Here is a 23,840-nt window from a genome sequence, read left to right as displayed (position 1 = left end):
TTCTTAGGGAAGTCTGCTGCCTCCCTGGGGCCAGAGTTAAAGATGTAAAAAGAAAATTTCCTGCCCTGATAAGGCCCTCAGACTACCATCCCCTAATAATTTTTCAGGTAGGCAGTGATGAAACTGAAAAGGGAAAACTAAAGACAATCAAGAGAGATTTCAGGGTCTTGGGATGCATGGTTAAGGGATCTGGAACACAAGTAGTGTTCTCCTCTGTCCCCACAGTTGTAGGGTATGACAAGGAAAGATGCAGGAAGACCCACCAGATCAATACCTGGCTGAGGGACTGGTGTCACTGGCAGAATTTTGGGTTTTTTGATCATGGGTTGGCTTATGTGGCACCTGGCCTGCTAGCAACAAATATAACACACCTGTCTCAAATGGGGAAAAGGATCCTGGGGCAGGAGATCGCAGGACTCATTGAGAAGGCTATAAACTAGATTTGAAGGGGGAAGGGAGGGAAACCAGGTGTGGCAGAGGCATACCCAAGGGCAACATGCCAGCATCTGAGGGTAGCGCTAACAATGCCCTTCAGTCTGCCATCCCAGTGGAGGTAGGGCATGGAGAGCCATGCAGTAAGAGAAACGCAAGGGTTATTGATGTGGCAGAAACTGTGGAAGCACTTGAGGATGGCCACAAAGGGCTTCTCACCAGAGAAAGGTGGTGGAATCAATGGCCTGGCCGAAGTACATCTGTATGAATGCATGCAGCATGGGCAACAAACAGGAGGAGCTGGAAGCCAATTTGAGGCAGAAAAGCTACGATATAATTGCCATCACAGAAACATGATGGGATGACTCTCATAACTGGAGTGCTGCATTAGATGGCTATAAACTCTTGAGAAGGGATACGTGAGGAAGGAAAGGGAGTAGCCATGTATGTTGGGAAGGGTTTTGATTGTTTGGAACTTGATGAGGATGATGATAGGGGTTGAGTGTCTATGGGTGAGAATCAAGGGGAAGGGCAACAAGGCGGACATCCTGGTGGGAGTCTGTTACAGAGATAGGGAGCAGAATGAAGCCCCAGTAATCCAAGGGGAAATGGATAGCGAACTGCTACACCACTTGGACACCCACAAGTCTATGGGGCCAGATGGGATACACCCAAGGGTGCTGAGGGAGCTAGCAGAGGTGATCACTAAGCCACTTTCCATTATCTATCAGCAATCTTGGCTAACTGGGGAGGTCCCAGTTGACTGGAAGTTGGCTAATGTGATGCCCATCTACAAGAAGGGCCAGAAGAATGATTGGGAAAACTGCAGACCTGTCAGTCTAACCTCAGTGCCAGGGAAGGTCATGGAGCAGATCATACTGAGTGACATCACATGGCACATACAAGAAAAACTTGAGATCAGGCCCAGTCAACATGGCTTTATGAAAGGCAGGTCCTGTTTGACCAACCTGATCTCCTTCTATGACAAGGTGACCCACCTAGTAAATGAGGGAAAGGCTGTGGATGTTGTGTACTCTAGACTTCAGTAAGGCCTTTGACACCGGATCCCACAGCATTCTCCTGGAGAAGCTGGAAGCTCATGGCCTGGACAGGTGTACTATTTGATGGATAAAGAATGGCTGGAGGGCCAGGCCCAAAGAGTTGTGGAGCCAAACGGTTGGTGGCCGGTCACAAGTGGTGTTCCCCAGGGCTCAGTATTTGGGCCAGTTCTGTTTAATCTCTTTATCAATGATCTGGATGAGGGGACTGAGTGTCCCCTTAGTAAATTTGCAGATGACACCGAATTGGGTGGGTGTGTTGATCTGCTGGAGGGTAGGAAGGCCATACAGAGGGATCTGGACTGGCTGGATTATTGGGCTGAGGCTTATTGTATGAGGTTTAACAAGGCCAAGCGCCAGGTCCTGCACTTGGATCACAACAACCCCAGGCAGTGGTACAGGTTCAGGGAAGAGTGGCTAGAAAGCTGCCTGGCAGAAAAGGATCTGGGTGTGTTGGTGAACAGCTGGTTGAATATGAGCCAGCAGTGTGCCCAGGTGGCCATTTTTGTTGTTTTGGCCAACAGCATTCTGGCTTGTATCAGGAATAGTGTGACCAGCAGGACTAGGGAAGTGATTGTGCCACTGTACTCTGCGCTGGTGCAGCCCCTACTTTGAATACTATGTTCAGTTTTGGGCCCCTCATCATAAGAAAGATATTGAGGTACTAGAGAGAGTGCAGAGGAAGGTGACCAAGCTGGTCAAGGGCCTGGAGCACAAGTCTTATGAGGAGCGGTTGAGGGAACTGGGGCTGTTTAGCCTGGAGAAAAGGAGGCTGAGGGGAGACCTTATCATTGTCTACAACTACCTGAAAGGAGGTTGTAGCATGGAGGGTGTTGGTCTCTTCTCTCGTGTAGCAATTGATAGGACAAGAGGAAATGGCCTCAAGTTGCGCCAGAAGAGGTTTAGATTGAGTATTAGGAAGAAATTCTTCACAGAAAGGGATGTCAGGCATTGGAACAGGCTGCCTGGCAAGTGGTGGAGTCACCATCCCTGGAGGTGTTTAATAGGCATTTAGATGAGGTTCTCAGGGACATGGTTTAGTGCTAGAGTTAGGTTATGGCTGGACTTGATGATCCTGAGTGTCTCTTCCAACCCAAATTATTCTATGATTCCATGATTCTATGATTCTATGACCTTTTAGTTCATGGCATTCAGGTCTAAACTGATCTTTGTCAGTAACTGTTTAATAGACCTAATACCTCAGTGGTAGGCACATGCCACTTTAGAAGAGCTACCTGATTCATAGGAAATGAATCTTGAAACTCAGTGATAACTTTCAAGGCAAGAAATCTTTAGGTGAAATGAAAACTGACTTGTATTTTAAAATTTTATTTTCCAGATGTGATCCATTTTGGCAGACAAATGGCCTGTAAGATGAAGATGTTTGACTTTTTTTCTTGCCACATCTCAGAGTTTCTTTCACCTGAATTGGATTTGGAATGTCTTAAGGGTTCGGTGTTTTTTTGTCAGGGAATAGTTGGAAGAGATTTCATTCAAATGAAAATAACAGAAGTGAGGTATAGAATATGTATGGTCTCCCTAGGTGGCAAGACACTTCTTTGTTTCAATAGAGGAAAATTTTCAACTTGATTCTTATCAAAACAGCTGCATCTTTTAAGACTTAGCATAGGCCTTTCAGAGCTTTTCTTGAGTGCAGTTCCTGTGCATATAAAGAATCAAGGCTAAATGAATCAGTATATTTTGCTGATTTTGAGGGCTGAGTTGTCATTGTGATTCATTTTTAGCCAAGGATGACAGTGCTTTAAGTGACTGATGGGGTTTAGTTTACTGTGCAGCCTTCTGTGTAACTGTCATCCTTTGTTGCAAAATTTTCTGTGCCTCTGCAAAAAGGGCAAGGGTGGCTACTGCTTCTTCTACTGTTATGCTCAGCACAGATACCATGAGCACTTCATTGCTAATTAAAAAGCTAGGTTTAAAAGGATTTCTGCAATGCATACATTTTTCATACATGTGTTAGAATCCTTCGTTGAGTCTTACAAATTGTAAATTAAACATACAGAAGTGTTGCTACTATAGAATCTTTCATTTATCCTCATGTTTTAAAATATGCAGTTGTTCAGTTATATGATATCATGCCTTTGATAACAATACCATTATGAAGATGAATGGAATATAAAAACTAAATTTTAACTCTGAGTTGTGAATTTTGGACAGTGGATATAATTAAAGTGTCTGTATAAGTGCACAAAGAGCTTAGGCAGCATTATTTATCTGTGGTGTTTACTTAATATGAGCATTTTGTAGAGAGTAATTATGAAACAGATTAAACAGATGAATTTGAAGTATTTTCACCTTAACTGAGAAAAACATACCAAAGACAACCATTTGTATTCATCCAGTGATTCTGACTCTGAAGATGATGAACCCAGGAGGTTCCATGTAGAAATAAAACCTGTCCAGTCAAATAATAGCTCTCAATATACAATGCCTTCCTTGGATGAATTAAAAGTATCTATAGGGAACATTGCTCTTTCTCCAGCAATATCTGTAAGTAATTTTGTTCCTTGTATTTTTAATGAGTAAAGAAGAAAAGTGGTAAGGAATCTTTAGTGTTAACATATATTTTACTGTTCAGAATTTATTTTAGGTTCAAGTTCAATGATTCTTTTCTTTCTTGTGCACTAGGTCATCTTTGATACACTTCATTGCAACGTAATGTTAAGTAATTCTCCCTTCTCAGATTTTAACTTTACTTTGAGTCTTGGGAGTGCTCGGTCCTTGTCTTTCTGCTGTTGTCACCACAAGGCATTTTAATACATATGGAGTTAGCTGAGCATGGCTTTTAATATAGTTTACTAATTTGTATTCAATAATATACAGACCTTTAAAACAGATCATATAATGTGGATGCATATAACTTTTATAGTGCAGCTTTATTGTATGTATTCTGCCAAACCACAAAATGATCCTTTATACCATGGCTTTATACCATATTACAAATAAATATTATTAAAGTATACTAGTACAGTATTCAGATCAGAATATAAATGTCTCTGATTTTAAGAAAAATATTATGCGTATTAAAATATTAATGATTATTTTTCTCTTTTTCCCCTCCACGTTTTGAAAGCAGAAACACAGTTCTGTAAGTACAGAATGGCTTTTTAGTCACATTTTTAGATTAAAACCAAGTAAGTGTAGCACTTGATAAAGTTATTGGGAAAACCTTATGAATGTTTCTATTCTTACCTGTCAGGCACACCATGTGATATAAAAGCTGTTTAATTTTACTGGCCCAGCCTGTCAAGAGATTTAGTTGTACTGTTGCCTTTGTCAGCTCTGCAGTCTTCATTCCTGCCTTTTCTTACCAGTGTGGCAGGCATGCACTAGTTGCTCTGTCCTGCCTCATGTTCTGGCCTTCTGCAAGCTCCAGAATGTTCTGCCTGACATTGAAAGGAAAATATTGCATGAGAACTTGAGTGGAAATAAGAATCCAGGGAATGTTAAGTGTTTTATTTGACAGTTGGCAATTTATTCTTATGGGTTTGGGTTTTTTCTGTTTCAGGCACAAACAAATCGAAATTCATCCCGTAAGTGTGAATATTTTGTGAATACTTAACTTTTAGCCTATTTATGTTAGTTTTTTACCATAGCATGAAAATATTTTTATTGTTGAAGAAATAAATTTTTAAAGTATTTATATTTTAAGTAGAAAAAAAATATTTCTCTTGTCACTTCTAGGTACCTTTATGTTATTTGCCTTTGAACTACTCACTGTAAATTAAAAAGACAAAATTAAGTTATTTGGTCAAAATTTCAAAGCAGCTAGTAGAAGCCACCCAAAAACCTCTTCTTTTTCTGTATATTCAGCTATTCCCTGTTCTGGGAAACAGATGAGGCTGTCTGTGACAGTAATGAGGAACACGTCCAAAAGCCAAAAGCAGGGAAGGGGGGGAAATCCCATGGAAATTACTTTTGTGTAAGTTCTTAAAACCCTTCCACCCACTCAAGTAGAATATAATCCAAAAAACAGCAAAGCGATCTCTCTATTTTATAGTTAAAAACGCAAAACATGGCCATGGAGATCAAGGACAGAGCATTAGTGTCTGTTCTTTAGGGTTTTTCTCAGTGGGAAAACAAGCCAGGTTTCCTGAAGAATAATATTTATGTGAACGGTATAATTTAAGGAAGAAATTTCAAGTGTCCAACACTTCCTCGTGAAATGCATTGCTCTGTTTAGTCCTCTCCTTTTAGAAGGTGTTTCAGGAGCATCTAAATTTATATTATCAGAGATAATGCATTTTCTCTTTTCCATTTTAATAATTCACAATCAGTTTTGAACTGCAACTATTAACATTTACTATCTTTTTACAATTAAGCTGAAAGATTTTTATTTCAGAGTGGTGATAATACTGTGTCTTTTGCTTAGGTGGAGAGTTAAAAAAATCCAAGCTTTCTACTCCGGCAAATGAGTAAGTTCAGCTTGTAAAATTATATCAAGTGTAGTTTTGGGGGAATTTGGTCTTATTTTGATCTAAGACTCTGAGACTCACTGGAAATATCAGTTGACAGCTATTTTAAGTCAGGCATCTATTGCATAGTAAGAGTTTAGGAGTAATTATGTAACAATGGAGATTTCTATTAACTTGTTTTCCCCTTCTAATGCATTTGCTTCATTGTGATCTGTCTCAATTGATATTTATAATTATGTGATTGCAAAACATTGTTTTTTATTAAAATATCATGTTTTAAATAAGATGGATTTAGTTTCCATCATACAGTATTCTATTTTAAAGTGTTTAAGATTACAAGCCCCAAATTTGGACAGGTCTATATACATTGCTGATATATGTATATACTGAAACAAACTGATGTGTAGATGTATGTCTTGCCCAAAATGAAAACAATTTGCTAACATTATGAAACACAAACTTGCACTAAGGTATCTGTTCAGATAGTCTCCTTATGTGTAAATCAGTTCCTTGACCTGCAATTTATAAGTATTTTTAGGATTTAAAGACTAACCAATGCAGAAGATGAATTACCAAAGTTGTAATTTTATTTTTATGAATATATGCATCTTTCATTAATTTTCTAATTGTAACTCTTACTGTAGAAAGGGGAACAGTGACCTTCTGGCATGGGATCCACTCTTTAGCGGTTCTCTTGAATCTTCCTCTTCAGCCTCGTTGGCATCCTCATCCTCCTCAGGTAAAATATTTGATAGTAGAAAATGTTTTCTGCATATTCTTCATGATGTTCTGTTGTTGCTTTTCTAGTCATTGCAAGGGGGTGTACTTTGACTATTGAAATGAAAGAATTTTGTAAAGCAGTATCCTATGTTATGAGTAATATACAACTCAAGGTGTAGTATGTTAGGCTTTCAAGCTAGGGAGCAAAGGGGAAGAGGGAACACTAGAAACCTTAGAAAAATTCTATCTTGCTTTTGTCTTTTTTTCTCTCCTCCTCTCCCTTTACAAAAAAATGATCACCATCTATGCTGGAGGAAGAATATAATCCTGTTTTTTCAGTTGGTAAAGTTGGGAAATTAAATGGAGGTTTTCACAGTACCTGAGAGATGCTGAGCTTGCACTGTGAATAGGAATGGGTTTCTTCTTTCCAGGAAAGCCTATTTAGCTATGTAGTACAAAGCACCTGTGGAGCTTTGCTGTGAGGCATTTGTTTCTTGTAGGAAACCATGCATCTATTAGGAGATGTGTGGGCATAATCCAAGGGGAATGGGAGAAAAATGGCAGGACTGAGAATGGAATTAAGGGGGAGTTCCTTGGCACCACCTGAGAGTAGATGCATTGGGAGGAAGAGGATGGGCCAAGAAACACGGGATGTGTTTGGGGGGGCAGATAGTGCATGGGAATTTTGGGTGTAAGATTTTGGAAGATAACAGTGTGGCCAGATCACTGGTAGGTTTTCCTGAAACTTGGTATTTGGAAGGGGGGGAATTTTACAGTAGCAGGCAATGTTGATTTTTTACACTCAAAAGGCAGTGAGGGAGAGGGAGGCAAAATAGCATGTGAGTGGGTATGTGTGTTGAAGAGGATAAGAGCAGGAGATGTTGAGAAACTAGTTCAGAAATAGGAAGGAGAGACTGAAACAAAAAAAGATATGGCTATGTTAGGACCTGCTTACTAAAAGTATTTACTTAAATTATTTACTTTGGCTATCTTAGGGGATTTAAGGTGGAATCTACTATTTACTATCAGTAGCTGTTTCATAGTTCTCTTCAGTCTACCTACTGCATGTCTATTTTCCAACTCCTACTGCCTTAATGTAGAGACTCTTCTCCCATGTGCCTGAGAAAGGAAGTGTTCACTGTTTCTTTTAGCTAGGTATTCCTATTCCAAAAATTAGAATAGTCCTTACTTCTTTGTTTGTGATTATGGCTTTCTAACTCTTTTCATCTGTACTTGATCATACAGATTGAAGAACAGTAAGAAAGAGTACGTATATCAATAGGAGAATTCTGTGCTAATTCTTCTTGGCCTTAGTAATGTCCTTTTAATAGCAACCAGCATTGCTATGTAATCCTTAGGGTTTTAAGTGGAACTTATTCCTCCATGACAAATTCATGTTCCTTAAAAGTTATGTTTTATAACAAATCTAGCTTACAGAAATCATTAGATTGTCTCTTTCTCACTTAGGTATACAGTCAAGATTATTGGCTAGTGGGTCCACATTTGTAACATATTTAAGGATAAATTTTCTCTCTCTCTCTCTCTCTATATATATATATATATGTTTATATATATATATATATATATTTAATAGTAAGACCAATTGTTCTCGGGGTACCCAGCCCCCTAAGCTGGAAGGCAGAGATGACAAGCAGAATGAAGCTCTCATAATCCAAGGGGAAATGGTTAGCAACCTGCTACACTACTTAGATACACACAAGTCTATGAGGCTGGATGGGATCCACCCAAGGGTACTGAGGGAGCTGGCAGAAGTGCTCACCAAGCGATTTTCCATTAGCAGTCCTAGCTAACCGGAGAGGTCCTAGTTGACTGGAGATTAGCACATGTGATGCCCATCTACAAGAAGGGCCAAAAGGAGGATCTGTGGAACTGTTGGCCTGTCAGTCTGACCTCAGTGCCAGGGAAGGTTATGGAGCAGATCACTGTGATTGTCATCATGCAACATGTACAGGACAAACAGGTGATCAGGCCCGGTCAGCATGGGCTTATGAAAGGCAGGTCCTGCTTGACCAACCTGATCTCCTTCTATGACAAGATGACCCAACTAGTGGATATGGGAAAGGCTGTGGATGTTGTCTACCTGGACTTTAGTAAAGCCTTTGACACTGTTTCCCACAGCATTCTCCTGGAGAAGCTGGCTGCCCATGTGTTGGACAGCTGTACTATTCACTGGGTAAAAAAACTGGCTGGATGACCAGGTGCAAAGAGTTGTGGCAAATGGAGTTAAATGCAGTTGGCAGCCACTAGTGGTGTTCCCCAAGGCTCAGTATTGGGGCTGGTTCTCTTTAATATCTTTATCAATGATCTGGACAAGGGGACCAAGTGCACCCTCGTTAAGTTTGCAGACAACACCAAGTTGGGTGGGAATGTTGATCTGCTTGAGGATAGGAAGGCTCTACAGAGGGATCTGGACAGGATGGATCATTGGGCTGAGGCCAGTTGTATGAGATTCAACAAGGCCAAGTGCTGAGTCCTGCACTTGGGTCACAACAACCCCATGCAACGGTACAGACTTGGGGAAAAGTGGCTGTAAAGCTGCCTGACAGAAAAGGATCTGGGGGTGCTGGTGAACAGATGGCTGAATATGAGCCAGCAGTGTGCCCAGTTGGCCGAGAAGGCCAAGAGCATCCTGGCTCAGAAATAGTGTGGCCAACAGGACTAGGTGTCGTAGTTTAACACCAGCCAGCAACTAGGACCATGCAGCTGTTCGCACACCTCCCCCTCCCATTGGGAGAGAATCAAAAGGGGAAAATAACTCATGAGTTGAGACAGGAACAGTTTAATAGGATAGCAAAGGAAGAGAAAATAATAATAATAGAATGTACAAAACAAGTGATACATGATGCAATTACTCACCACCCGTGACACCAATAGCCTGTTCATTCCTGAGCAGCGGTATTTTCCCCCTGGACAACTCCAGTTTATACACTGAGCATGATGTCATATCGTAAGGAATAACCCTTTGGCCAGCTTGGGTCAGCTGTCCTGGCTTTTCTCTCTCCCAGCTCCTTGTATACCTAGCAGAGCATGGGAAGCTGAAAAGTCCTTGACTACTCAGCATAATTAGTGAGATGGGTTGTAAATTGGCTTAAGGAGAGAAGCCAGAGAGTGGTAGTCAATGGTGTAGAGTCTAGTTGGAGGCCAGTATCTAGTGGAGTGCCTCAGGGGTCAGTACTGGGGCCAATATTATTCAATATATTCATTAACGATTTGGACGAGGGAATTGAGTGTACCATCAGCAAGTTTGCTGATGACACTAAGCTGGGAGGAGTGGCTGACATGCCAGAAGGCTGTGCTGCCATCCAGCAGGACCTGGACAGGCTGGAGAGTTGGACGGGGAATAACCTGATGAAATTTAACAAGGAAAATATTATTCAATATATTCATCAACGATTTGGATGAGGGAATGGAGTGTACTATCAGCAAGTTTGCTGATGACACTAAGGTGGGAAGAGTGGCTGACACACTAGAAGGCTGTGCTGAATCCAGCGAGACCTGGACAGGCTGGAGAGTTGGGCGGGGAAAAATATAATGAAATATAACAAGGTAAAGTGCAGAGTATTGCATCTGGGTAGGAACAACCCCAGGTTCCAGTATAGGTTGGGAAATTACATATTAGAGAGCAGTGTAGGGGAAAGGGACCTGGGGGTCCTGGTGGACAACAGGATGACCATGAGCCAGCACTGTGCCCTTGTGGCCAGGAAGGCCAATGGCATCCTGGGGTGTGTTACAAGGGGGGTGGTTAGTAGATCGAGAGAGGTCCTCCTTCCCCTCTACTCTGCCCTGGTGAGACCCCCATCTGGAATATTGTGTCCAGTTCAAGAAGGACAGGGAACTGCTGGAGAGAGTCCAGCGTAGGGCAACAAAGATGATTAAGGGAGTGGAGCACCTCCCTTATGAAGAAAGGCTGAGGGAGCTGGGGCTCTTTAGTTTGGAGGAGACTGAGGGGTGACCTTAATCATTTTTATAAATATATAAAGGGTGAGTGCCACGAGAATGGAGCCAGGCTCTTCTCGGTGGCAAACAATGATAGGACAAGGGGCAATGGGATCAAGCTGGAACACAAGAGGTTCCATTTAAATTTGAGAAGAAACTTCTTCTCAGTGAGGGTGACAGAGCACTGGAACAGGCTGCCCAGGGGGGTTGTGGAGTCTCCTTCGCCTGGACACGTTCCTGTGCGACCTCATCTAGGCGTTCCTACTCCAGCAGGGGGATTGGACTAGATGATCTTTTGAGGTCCCTTCCAATCCCAAACATACTGTGATACTGTGATCAGTGTATTATCAACATTCTTCTCATACTAAATCCAAAACACAGCTACTAGGAAGAAAATTAATTCTGTCCCAGCCAAAACCAGGATAGTATCCACTCCTTATTCTATACCATTGAAGTCATGCTCAGGTCTCATACTATCCAATGTATTCTTATTAATCACCACCACTTTTCTGTCTTTTAAGATATACACACAGATATCATTCCCTTAGTCTATGGGCCGCCCCTCTAAAATGTCTGTTGAGTTCATTTAGTCAATGACTTTGAGCTCCATCTGTCATAACAGTCTCTCAGAGCAGGAGAGATTGTGTGTGGTGTTGGATTATTGTATGCTGCATCAGAAGCTTATAACTGGTGTATCTGGTGTGGTCCATGCCTACGGTCTGTGGGTTGAAGATGTCAATCTCGAGGAAGTTGCTGGGTGCCAGTTGCTGAAGCCAGTTCTGGTTCCATCATCGCTGCACTTTGCTTGGTTTCATCAAAGTTCATTCTTCATTAATCTGGATGATTCTTATTATGATACCATTGATATAGCATATGGAAAACACAGTAGTGATGGCATATAGTATTAGTAATTAACGTCATACAATTCAAATCACTGGCTATTCTCATCCAGAAACAAATCCCCCTGAGGTACACATTGGACTTCTCCATCCTTCAGCATTACCCACAAAGTGCACCCAGGTCCTTGAGCAAAAACAATCCCAAGAATGGGTTTGCCTTTGCCTGAGGCAGGAGTAACCCAGACTGTCTTCCCTGACATATTCTTTATCTGCACTACAGGGACTTTATCCCCTTCTACAGTATGTGAAAGTTTTGATTAAGCAGGGCCAGCTTGATTGGCAGATCCCCTAGTGTTGGCTAACCAGGTAGCTTTTGTTAAATGTGTATCCCAATGTTTGAAGTTCCCACCACCTGTTGCTCTCGGTCTTAACAGTCCATTGTACTGTTTGGTTTTCCTGAAGGCTGATGCATGATAGGGGATATGATATACCCACTCAGTGCCATGCTCTTTGGCCCAGGTATCTATGAGGTTGTCACAGAAATGAGTCCTGTTGTCTGATTCAGTTCTTTCTAGGGTGCCATGTTGACAAAGGACTTGCTTTTCAAGGCCCAGGATAGTATTCCGGGTGGTGGCATAGGGCACGGGGTGTGTTTCCAGCCATCCAGTGGTTGCTTCCACCATTGTAAGCACATAGCACTTGTCTTGGCAGGTTTGTGGGAGTGTGATATAATCAATCTGCCAGGTCTCCTCATACTGATATTTCAGCCATTGTCCTCCATACCATACAGGCTTGTTTGATCGCTGTGCGTGTTTCACATTCATGGATAACCTGTGCAGTAGTATCCACGGTCAAGTCCACCACTTGATCACAAGCCCATCTATATGTTGCATCCCTTCCTTGGTGGTCTGTCATATCATGGGCCCACTGAGCTAGAAATAATAACCCTTATGTTGCCAGTCCAGATCTACTACCAACTAGATTTATACAGTCCTAAAATTACATTCGGCCCTTTGAAGGCAACCACGAGGCTGATGTGGCCCCCGGTAAAAATGAGTTTGACACCTCTGCTCTAGGATGAGAGAGGAAATAAATTGGGGCAGATGATGCCTCATACATACAGTTACTCACTAGATACGGATTGATACAGACAGAAGAACATCATACAGGATCTTATGACTGCATTGTCTTTATTAATTTACCAGACGGCAATTTATATTTGGCCTTCCCATTACAGATGTTAAGGGTAAGAGGATAAAAATGTTTGGAAGGAACAGAGAAGGGTAGGTTTGATTAAATAACTTGGAAATAAATGAAAAGCAGAAAGCTGTGAAGAGGAAACAAACATGGAGTAGGACAAAGGAGGAAAAGACAAAGATGAGAGAAAGTGAAACCATGACAGGGAAGAAGTTAGAGGAATAAGGAAAGTAACAAGAAGTAGGGCCTTAAGGAGAATCACAATAAATTGCTTAACAAATTACATGGTTGACAGTATGAATGAACTACATGTGATATGTCTGGAGTTTTTTTCTTTTATTTGTAACTGGTGTGATTTTTAGCCTAGAAGAGCAGTTATTTTTCATGCTGGCTAGTAATCCTCATGCAGTGGATACCGAATATGTTTCTGAAGTCTGGATTTATATTGAAATTTTTATCATTTCAGTGTTGCTCCTAGTTTAATTTCTTCCCTTTTCCTTCAGCTACGCTGAAAGAGCATAATAGGAGCTCTTCCTCATCTACCACTGATTTGCCCAGGTGTAGAGTATCTCAGTCTTTGCTTGGACACCAGATGTATTCTGGGACTAGAAGCCCATTTTCACCAGACTTTACAATTAGCACTTGGTGCAAATCTGGTGTTATGACAGCACCATCAGGGAGTACCAATACTTTATCCTCTGTTTCATGGTCTCAGAGTCAGTGGATTTCCTTTGCTGATGAACTTCTTACAATTAGACACTCAAGCGGAGATGAGAAAGAGCCCCCAAGACTGCATTCTAAAACTGAAAATGCCTGCCTTGCCTCTTCTGCTTTGCTTGGGAATTCTTCCAGCAGCTGTGCTTCTGAGGATCAAAGTGTCCTTTTCAATAATACTCTATGCCATGAACAATTGTTCATTGAAGAAACTGGCACTGCTGCTGAAATTTCTTCCATATCATCTTCAGCGCTGCTGGGCTATAGTTTAGTGTCTTCTGTTCATACAGATAAGGGTATAGCAAGCATGCATTGTGTACTGCTCTTTGCTAATAACTGACTCTAAAAAGCAAGATTTAGACTGATTTTTTCTTTTTGTTATTATTGCTCACTTGATGTTAAAATTAGTTAATGTACTAAACTGCTTCTTAGCACAAACTTCCTTCAAAGTTAGAACAATGAAATGAATATTCAGCTTGAAATAAGAAGAAAAATTCAAATTTTTTAATTAAAGGCATTGCTTTTCCTTAACTGTGCAGAGCTTTGCTTTTCTAGAAATAGGAATGCATAGATGTTTTCAGATTAAGTTAAATAAATTGGATTTTAAACTGTTCGTTTTTAACACCCAGTATTTTGAAGTGTGGATGATATCGTGGTAATGCTACATACTAAGAGGTCAAAGGAAAAGTGCATTTGGGCAAGTGGGCCATGACTCACTGAATACCTGTGATACTGCAGCAGACTACTCAAGGTTTAGCATGTACTGTCTTCCTGGGGCATAACAAGAATTTTAAAGGAATGACTGATATTTCAGAAGTGAATTTACTTGAGGACATTTGAGTTTGCAACTTTTAAGGTAGATGTGGTCAGTATTAGCTTAATATCTTTCTTCACAAGTCAGTGATGAAACTCCCATACTTCAATGAATGAACTTATGCTGAATGCCTGAGAAAATTCCATACTTAGAAGTTACATTTTTAAATAACATTAACTGATTTAAGTAAAAAAGAACCATCCAGAATAATTTGAGAGAGAAGATAGGATGTGCTACAACAACAGTCATATATTAGAGTTTCAGTCTATTTTGAAGTTAATTTTAGATCTGGCATACTCATTGGATGGCATCTAAAATTATTTTGAAGTACAGTTTTATTTAGTAAAGTGACTATATAAAAGTGGCATCTTTGTACTGCTGCCACCATCTGTTAGTTGTGTCTGATAGGTTTAGAAGGACATGAGGGTAGCATGTTTTTTAACTGCTTTTTACTTCTGATAGCTTGGCTAAGAGTTAATATGGAGTTACTGTGTTCTTAAAATCAATAGAACAATTTATCTGTTATACTGGTGTATACTTATTGAAGTCAGTGGGATTTCAGAGGGCATAATTTGATGTAAATAGTTATGCCATTGTCAGCCAGGACCAAATATGAATTTCAACTGAATTTTCCATTTGTGGTGAGACGTGAAAGACTGTCCTATATTCTGAATCCATATAGACTATACACAAAAGAGAACTCAGGCAAAACCATCTTTTTACATACAAACCTCTGAGAATAGTTAGTATAAAATCATTTGAGAGCAATGAGAAAGCCCGTGATGCCATTTTTAGAGTCACTTTTCAGGGTATCACATGGCCCTATTTTAAAAACATTTATGATTAGTGGTAAATCTTACAAAATGGAGCTTGTAAAATGAAAACTTTTAATAGAAACATAACTTCCATTTATTCTAAGTGACTACATATTTATGTTCAGTGTGACCTTTCTAATATTGTTTTCCTTAAATATGCTTTCTTTCAGCAAGGCCCACAAGTCCTCTTTCTGTAGGCACCATTGTACCCCCTTCAAGGCCTGTTTCAAGACCAAAGTTGTCTACAGGGAAGCTTAGTGGAATTAATGAAATAGTATGTATTGATTGTTGTTTGTTTGTTTGTTTAATTCTCCATTGTAACTTGATTTCATATGTCATTTACACTGTTACAGTGGAGTTACCTTCCAGCCAATGTTCAAGGAATCACATACGCAGATTTTCACCATTTCCAGATAGGCATGGAAGTTGTTCATGATAGACATGTTACTATAACAAAATAATTCTTAACTGAACTAAAAAGGTCCAAACCATAAATTTTGCATCAGCTGAATGTTTTTAATTGAACAAAACAATAACTTGAAAATTAAAGGATAGCATACATGTGGAATTGAAGTTTTTAAAATGTGAAATATTAGTGAAGTAATAAACTCCACTGATTTAGGGATATCACCAAAACTTTGGGGAATTAGTGGTATTAAGTAGATCTTTATCAGTCGTGTTGACACAAGTAGCCCTGCCCTTGGTGCTGGTTGGTGGAGAAGGGAAGTGGCAGATTGCAGCAGCTGCTCATTGGGATAGTGAGAGGTTGCACACTGCCTGCATCTCTGCTCACTGCTTGCAGTGCAGGTCCACCTGCTGATAAAGAATGTGGCAAAGAATGCAAATATCCAGACAGCTTATCAGACCAAGCCATGTTTAATCTGTTATATGAGTATTATGAATCTTTGCATATCATTTGACTTACAGACTTGGAAAAATTTTACCATGGTGTCACGGAAGTACCCCGAGGTTAGTTTAAGGGACAACAGGGTCCAAAACAACTTTTATTAAACCAGTGAGAAACAGGATTTTAGCACTCCAAAGTGACTTAAATAAAGGTTTGGATATCAGTTGAGGAAAATTATTAAGGGGCAGCAACTAATACAACAGGCGATCCACAGTGTGCATGCACGTGGCTTCACTCAAAAGAATACCGGAGCCGTCCCTGAGTCCCGGAGAAGTACACACTTGCCTAAACACAGTGTGGGATTATTTTTAACGAGATACACGTACTCGTAGTGAGTACGGGAAGTGTACACTCGCGATTCTGCGAGGGTAAATTTATAATACACTTGCAATCCTGCAAGGGTTAATTTACTTACACGTGCAAATGTGCACAGAATATTACACGTGCTAATGTGGAAGCACGGGAGGAAAATACACTCGCGATTGTGCAAGGAAATAATTTATACACGTGCTCGTATTGAGCACGGAAAGTTACACATGCAAATGTGCACGGAAAGTACACGTGCTTGTATTAAGCACGGAAAGTACGCGTGCAAATGTGCACGGAAGGAAAATACACCCGCGATTCTGCGAGGATTAATTTATACACGTGCTCGCATTGAGCACGGAAAGTTATACGTGCAAATGTGCACGGAAAGTACATGTGCTTGTATTAAGCATGGAAAGTATGTGTGCAAATGTGCACGGAAGGAAAATACACCCGCGATTCTGCGAGGATTAATTTTACACGTGCTTATATTGAGCACGGAAAGTTACACGTGCATATGTGCACGGAATAGTATAAATATACTCGCAGTCCTGTGAGGGGTTTTACTTACACCCGTGGCAGCAAGGCAAGCGGAGTCTCCATCCCGAGGAGGGAGGCTCTCGGCGGCAGCATCTTGCTCGTGCTCCGAGAGACCCGCGACAATGGGCGGAGTCTCGACGAGAGTCCTGTTTTTATATTGGCTGATCAGATCTGACTGTAGGCATTCTAGAAGCTTCTCTGCACCCCCACACTGGCTGTGGGTGCCCCTGAAGCCTCCAAACATCCCCCACGCTGGCCACAGGTGCCCAGCGGCTCACTGGTGCCTCAGCACTCCCTTCTCCTAATGGCCCTGGCCAGGGTGCTCTGGGGCCAAACAAAAGAAGCTGTTAGCCTCAAGTAGCAGAGAGAGAGGGAGATGTTCCTACTCCTTCCGTACTGAAGGAGGGAGGGGGAGAGAGGGGGGTTTGCATTCTGCCACACATGGTAAGATCCTCTTGATGTTTTTCAATGTAGCAAGATACTTTCACCATATTCTTGTTATGGAAAAAATTCTGGTCTTATGCTTTGATAAAACTGAAACACTGTTTAACTCTTTTGCTTTTCTGTAATATTATAAGTTCACAATAGGGTTCATTTTGAGATCCTGTTCTCATTCCAATATAAAATTGTAGTAATTGCTCTTAGACCCAGAAATCTGTTATTCATATCATCAGAATTAAAGAGGAGAATTTAACTGGTACTGTTCTGCTATAAAGTATGATTCTGCACAAAGTTACATGTTTTAGAAATTGGCTATTATCCAAATACAAGTGGAAGATTGAGTTGTCTTCATTATATGTCACCTCCTTTTACAATTCCTACAGTCTGTATAAAAGTCATATATTCTGTAACAAGTGTGATAGAACTGAGATAAAAAAATAACTACCCAACCAAAACAGATTCTTCAGGAGTTCCAGTACCTTTTAGATAAGTTAATCTCAAAATGATCATTAGTTATTTTAAACTAATATCTTAACAGTTAAATGGATCATAAAGTTTTATTCAAAGATTAGGGTGGAAGGGACTTTTGAAGATCTCCTCTAAGCCAACCTCCTGCTCAAAGAAGGGCCAACTTCAAAATTGCGTCAGGTTGCTCAGGGGCATACTGAGTTTTGAAAATCTCCAGGAAGGGAGATCTCACAACCTCTTTGGGCAACCTGTCCCAGGGCTTAACCACAATGTTACAAGAAGAAATTTTTTCCCTGTGCTCAGCTGATATTTCCTTTGTTATGGCTCTTGCACCTCTGAATAGAGCCTGACTCCATCTTTTTTTGTAGCTAGTGAAAGACTGCTAGTAGATCCCTCATTAGGCTTCTCTTCTCTAGGCTGAACAAACCCAGGTCCTTCAGCCTCTCCCTCTCTCTCATGTCCTCCTGTCCTCAACTATTTTAGTTGCCCTCTTTTAGATTCACTTCCAGTCTGTTAGTAACTCTCCTTTAGCTCTGAAAATCCACATTTGCTGCACACATACACAGGGTTATAGGCTTAGGTTCTGCTACTGTGTTATAGCGCAATTATTGACAGGCTGTTATATAATCAAATATATTAGACTTAACTACCCAGGCAAAAACCAAAATAATGATAAGCTATGAACTAATTGAATTGATTCCCATAGAAAATATGGGTTCTCTGTTTTACACTAAAAACTGGGATAAAGCATTAAAAGAAATATGTTGAGAAACACTATGAAATTGATTGGGGAATGAAATGAAGCGCTCTATTTACAGTCTTTTTTCATCTTTTTAAAACCACTTTCTGTCTCTGTAATACTCTTGTGATCTCTTGTGTTTAGCCTAGGCCATTCAGCCCTCCATTAACCTCCAACCCAAGTCCAATACCTTCAGCTCCCTTGGCACATGCAGAGAGCATTTCCTCAATATCCTCTTCTGCTTCCCTCAGTGCAGCAAACACACCTACAGTTGGTAAGTTAAATTAACTGTTTTAACTCATTTTAGAAATGGTATCATTCTAACACTGAGTTCCATCTGTTAGGAAAACCGTTCCTTGGAGTTAGTTGTTCCATATGTGAGTCCAGTCTACATACTTCAAACATCCTGCTTTTAAATGACACTGACAGGACAGTGGATTTGACTAGATTAGACCATAGATCCAGTTATGGCATGTTCTTTAGTGAAATATTTTTCAAAATTAAAATATTCCACTAATTTGTATTTGGTGAGCTTCTATATCCGTTTATCAAGTGCGACATTATCATGTATTTGTTCAGAAGATGTTACTGCACATGTACAGAAATATTTTGGGATACTGATAAATTTGAATTAATGTAAATGTTCACAAAAATGAGTTATTTCTATGTTATTTTTATTTTGTTTGTTATCCTGTAATTGCAGTTTCCAAAAAAAAAAAGAAACTAATGCATCTTTTTCTTCAAGCTAGTGAAGTATATAAGCTAAACAGAGGTGTTTAGTAAAAGTAAACCAACCAACCAACCAAAGATGAAGATGAAAAGCAAATCAGTCTTCCTGTGCTGCCACTAATTTCAGAAGGTTTTCTCATGTTTTTAAAGTCAAGTCCTTCAGTTATGATGTTTGATTATAAGGAGACTGGTGGGGGGGGGTATTTGTGGGCTTTTTAAAAAGACATTTTAACTTGTTTATGTAGCAGAATTGTAGTATTTTATTCCTGAACACTATTACCACTTTAGTCCCAAGTTAAATCAGACTCTTGAGTTAACACTAAGTTATCTATGAATGTTACTGATGCCAAGGATTCTCACCCAGGCTCAGCACCTCAGAAGAGCATATGCACAACTTCTAGCAGCAATGCAGCTGTTTCCACCCTGTGCAGGACCAAAGCTAGTAAGGTCTGCCTAGCTTTAGCTGGTGCAGTGCTGACACAGTTCAGTGTCCACCAGTTTCCCAAATGCTGAGAAGCATCATAGAAAGATAACTGATATTTTGGTTGCCAGAGTCCATCCAGGCTCACTTCCTCAGGCCTCAGCACTGGTGCCAAGGAACCAGCAGTTGGTGGCAGAAGCATCAATAGCCCCAGCTGTGTGTTATTAGAAACACTGACAGAGTGGAATCATGAGGTGATGGAGGAGGTAAGGACACCAAGGTTTAACATGATTATTAACCTGGCCTAGCAAAAATAAACAAGGCCAGTTCCATCTGCAATTATTATATGAATTAAATAGTCCTGGAGAGCTGGGAAGGGCAGTGCAGACAGCTGAATGGTTTTGGGGCACTACTATCTGTATTCTTTTGGCTTTTGCACATTCCAGTGTTTCCTTTACCCCATTTGTTTTGAATAAAGGAGAGCTGACTATAATTATCTTGTTCCAAGTGTACTTGTAGGCATGCATAATTTAATTTCTTTTATGCTTTAGCCTTGTTCTCATTTGCAAAGTATTTTTATATATTAAGTTGTTTAACATCTATAACATCTATTTTTGCTTGAAATATTTTGTTTTCTTGCAATGTTTTGTTTCATTTAAATGTAATAGAGGATGATCTTTTGATTGGAACACTTCCTACTATTGAAAAGCTTTGTGAGACACCACCAGGTATTGTACTAGAAGCAGATTTACATGGTAACTAATCATCCTAATACACTACAAATAATAATATTGTATTACTTTCGAAACAAATTTCTCCAGTGTCTGACAGATACAAGTAGCTTGAAAGCTCAACTATTTAACTAGGTACATGTTGCTGAAGTCAACAAAGCTTGATATAACCACTTTTATACAACATAATCTTCCATCTATTCCCTCTCAAAACAAGCTGAAAATTGGTCTTGTTTCTTCAGTTTGTCATTACTACTTTCTTGAAGAAAAGGGAATATATTTTTACTGTGACAATCCTTATTCTCATAAGACAAGTAGATAAAACCATTTCTCTGTTTCTAAATAACACAAAGCTTTGAAAATACAGATAATAAAGACAATGTTTTAAAATATGTTTTATTTTTATGACAGCAGTTTAGCCAATATTAAAATTACCTGAATCACTGTTCCTAAACTGAACTAAAACCATTTGATCAGACTTATTAATTTACCTGTTTTATGGCAAATGATGCAGTCTTTTATTCTGCAGTTTGGCAACCTTCTCAAGTGCATCAATGCAACTGTTTACATGGTTGTGTCATAAGCTCTTGAATCAGCATAGCTGAAGGGCTGTTAACAGTGGTTGGGGCTGAGGCAGGTGGCAGGGCATTAAAGCCAGATTTGCTGATGCTGCCAAAGATCCTATGAGCTGGACTGCAGTGTGAGATACAGCAAGTCTGCCTTGGCACAACACTCTGACATCCCATCCTTCTGAGAGCTTGCAGGAGGCATGTGATACAGGCTGTTTCAGCAGTGGTACAAAAAATTAGTAAGATGCTCTCCACTACACTACAGCACTAATAAGAAGATAGAACTACCAGTATTGTATTTTATATGCAGTACACATATAAAACACTACTGAAAAGTAAAATCCCATGACAACTGATTTTGTCAATTATACATACGCATTTCAAAAAACCTTAGCTGTGGTTTGAGTTTATTTTTATAGCTATGTGTTGGAACTTTGTTGTGTAGGCACAGGCATCTGTGAAGGCTGACACAGGCCTGGTAATTATTTTTCTTGTAAACTGCTATGTATTTCCAGGTACCTCCAAGGTACTCCCAGAATCTTTACTATGTAAATATTAGAAAACTTTGCAAAATACTTCTCCAACAATTTCTGCTTGGGAATTGTAATCTTTGTTGGCTGAAATAGTTAAAAGAATGTTCAGAATTCACCTATGTGGGGTAATATTAATGTATGTGCATTTATGTTCATACATACCATACTGAATTCTTTGCATTTCTGTGACTATTTTATCATATTTTTTTCCATACTATAAGCATACAATAGAGGCTTTTTTTAGTATTATAGTTAACATCTAGTTTCCTTTAGATCTGTTGACTTCAGTTTCATCAGTAGCCATTTTAATGCAGTGTTCCTCTTGTCTCATATATATTTCTTTGTGTCTGTCCATTTACAAAACATCCTGGGGTTTTTTTAGGCTGGTAAGCAGTGTTTTGATGGTGTGATCGTACTGTATTTTGTTTATATTTTTCTACATGCTTTTCAAGTAATACTGCAGACTCTACTGTGACCTTGATGTTAGTAGCCTCTTGTAAAAATGACAGGTGTAGTCAACCATTCTGAAATCTTTTGCTAAGCTTTTTGAAAATTAAACCTATACACTGTATGTATTCTAGGTGTTTCACGTGTCATACTTCGAAACCAGGACACCTTGCCTGTTGCAGTAGCCCTTACTGAATCTGTTAACGTCTACTTTAAAGGAGCAGATCCCACAAAGTTAGTTAAATAGTGAATTGTTTTGAATGCAATAAGTTACAATAAGAAAACACACTGGTTTTACTTTTAATATTTTGGGGGAAAATATATATACATTAGAAGGGGGATTCACAGGTTTTTTTCCCCTAAGTGACAACAGTGGCTTATCACTCTCTATTGGCCTGCATCCCACTAGGAGTTCATATATCCCTGCTTTACAAAAATGTGTTCAATGAGAACACTGAAAAAGAGAAGGGGTTTTATTGTAGTCAGGTAGGTGCTACATGTAAATTTGGGCAGCTTAAAAGCACCTCATTCCCTCTGTGACATCGCTTGCTATGCTACTTAGGCCTTGCCTAAGCATAGTTGTGCCATGTTCTCAAAGCCTGAAAAATGTCCACCCATACTACTGTATGCTTAACCTGCTAAACTTTTTTTCTTATTTCATCTGACTTCCAAATTGAAAGTGATAGAACATTGTCATAGTGCCACATTACCTTCATTTGAAATTGATTTTCTGTTTTGAATTCAGCTCATCAGATTGTAAAAGTATGATTGCTTTAAAAATAGTATTAAAACTAGGTAGTTAATGAGTTGCAATAAAACTGATGTTTTCATTGTCTTCTAGATGTATTGTGAAGATCACTGGTGATATGACAGTATCATTCCCAAGTGGGATTATTAATGTATTCACCAGCAACCCATCTCCAGCTGTGCTCTGCTTCAGGGTAAAAAACACAAGCAAACTAGAGCAGATTCTTCCAAATGCACAACTTGTATACAGGTTTTGTATTTTTTTTTTTTTAATATAATAGTAAACTACCTGATTTGTAAAATGTGAATTATTGTACATGTAAATCAGAATTCTCTACAGTCTTGTTGATTTGCTTATACATAATTTCATTTCCTGAACTAATCTGGTTTAGCCCAGTTTCTCTCCACTGCCACCATTAAAAATGTCAGTGATTACTGAACCTGAAATTTATGCTGAATATAACAGGAGCCATAAAAATAGTTTGCAAATAAATAGAATGGTTTAATAAAATATTTAAAGAACATTTTTTCTAATCAAACTACATGAACAATATAACTAATTACAAATACAGAGAAAATCAGATGTCAAATATAGGACACTTATATTGTCATATGGATTTCTTTATATAGTAGTAACAATGGTAAGATTAAATTATGAAACAGCCTTAAATAGAAAACAAGTAGTAGGAGCTACACCTAATCTCATTTGTTCAGTTATTAGTGTATTTTTAAGCTGTATAATTTCTACAGTAGATCAGATCCATTACATAATTGTGTTTCTCAAGTGTATAGGAGCATGCTTAGGAGAATTTTTAAGAAAAAAAGCTGCCAGTTGAGTAGGATAATTGTTGAAATCACAGCATTTGAACATATGTAAAAAAAAAGTAAAAGCAGATATCTGTTTCAGCTGAGCAGTTTCTATTTCATTTATTGGAGAAATTATTTGAAAACCAGTTAAACAGTTCTAGATGCTACATTTTTTAAATTACTGAAATAACTTGAAACAAACCACATGCGTCCATTCTTTTGTATTTAATTTCATTTTGATTGCTCATACTTGATGTAATGAATGATTCATACAAAATTAAATTTATCATTCTTTGACATTACAGTTTATAACTGAAATGTTAGAAGAGCTGTATCTGACAGTGAATTATAACGAAAAATGATATTTTGGAAAAAAGTGAAAATGTCTAGCATTCTTGTCTGAGTGCTGTAACACTTCACCTCTAATTACCAAGGATGGGTATACTGGATATTTATGAAGTTAAACTCATATGTTA

At 39.3% G+C, this 23,840-nt stretch overlaps 1 protein-coding gene across 1 annotated transcript in view; it reads left to right on the top strand.

Annotated features, from left to right (window-relative positions):
* Positions 1-23,840, top strand: part of LOC308051408 (F-BAR domain only protein 2-like) — a gene marked incomplete at its 3' end in the record, with an annotated part of 153,515 nt that overhangs the window by 108,096 nt on the left and 21,579 nt on the right. Inside the window, exons 13-21 of the mRNA XM_080361838.1 lie at positions 3,829-3,998; positions 5,017-5,041; positions 5,881-5,923; positions 6,568-6,662; positions 13,140-13,646; positions 15,150-15,253; positions 18,525-18,654; positions 21,945-22,044; positions 22,652-22,807. Coding sequence (XP_080217964.1) covers positions 3,829-3,998; positions 5,017-5,041; positions 5,881-5,923; positions 6,568-6,662; positions 13,140-13,646; positions 15,150-15,253; positions 18,525-18,654; positions 21,945-22,044; positions 22,652-22,807 — 1,330 coding nt within the window. The remainder of the gene's footprint in view (positions 1-3,828; positions 3,999-5,016; positions 5,042-5,880; positions 5,924-6,567; positions 6,663-13,139; positions 13,647-15,149; positions 15,254-18,524; positions 18,655-21,944; positions 22,045-22,651; positions 22,808-23,840) is intronic.

The sequence above is a fragment of the Nesoenas mayeri genome (genome assembly GCF_963082525.1).
Source record: "Nesoenas mayeri genome assembly, chromosome: W".
Lineage (NCBI taxonomy): Eukaryota > Metazoa > Chordata > Aves > Columbiformes > Columbidae > Nesoenas > Nesoenas mayeri.
This window is presented reverse-complemented; position numbering and strand designations above follow the sequence as displayed.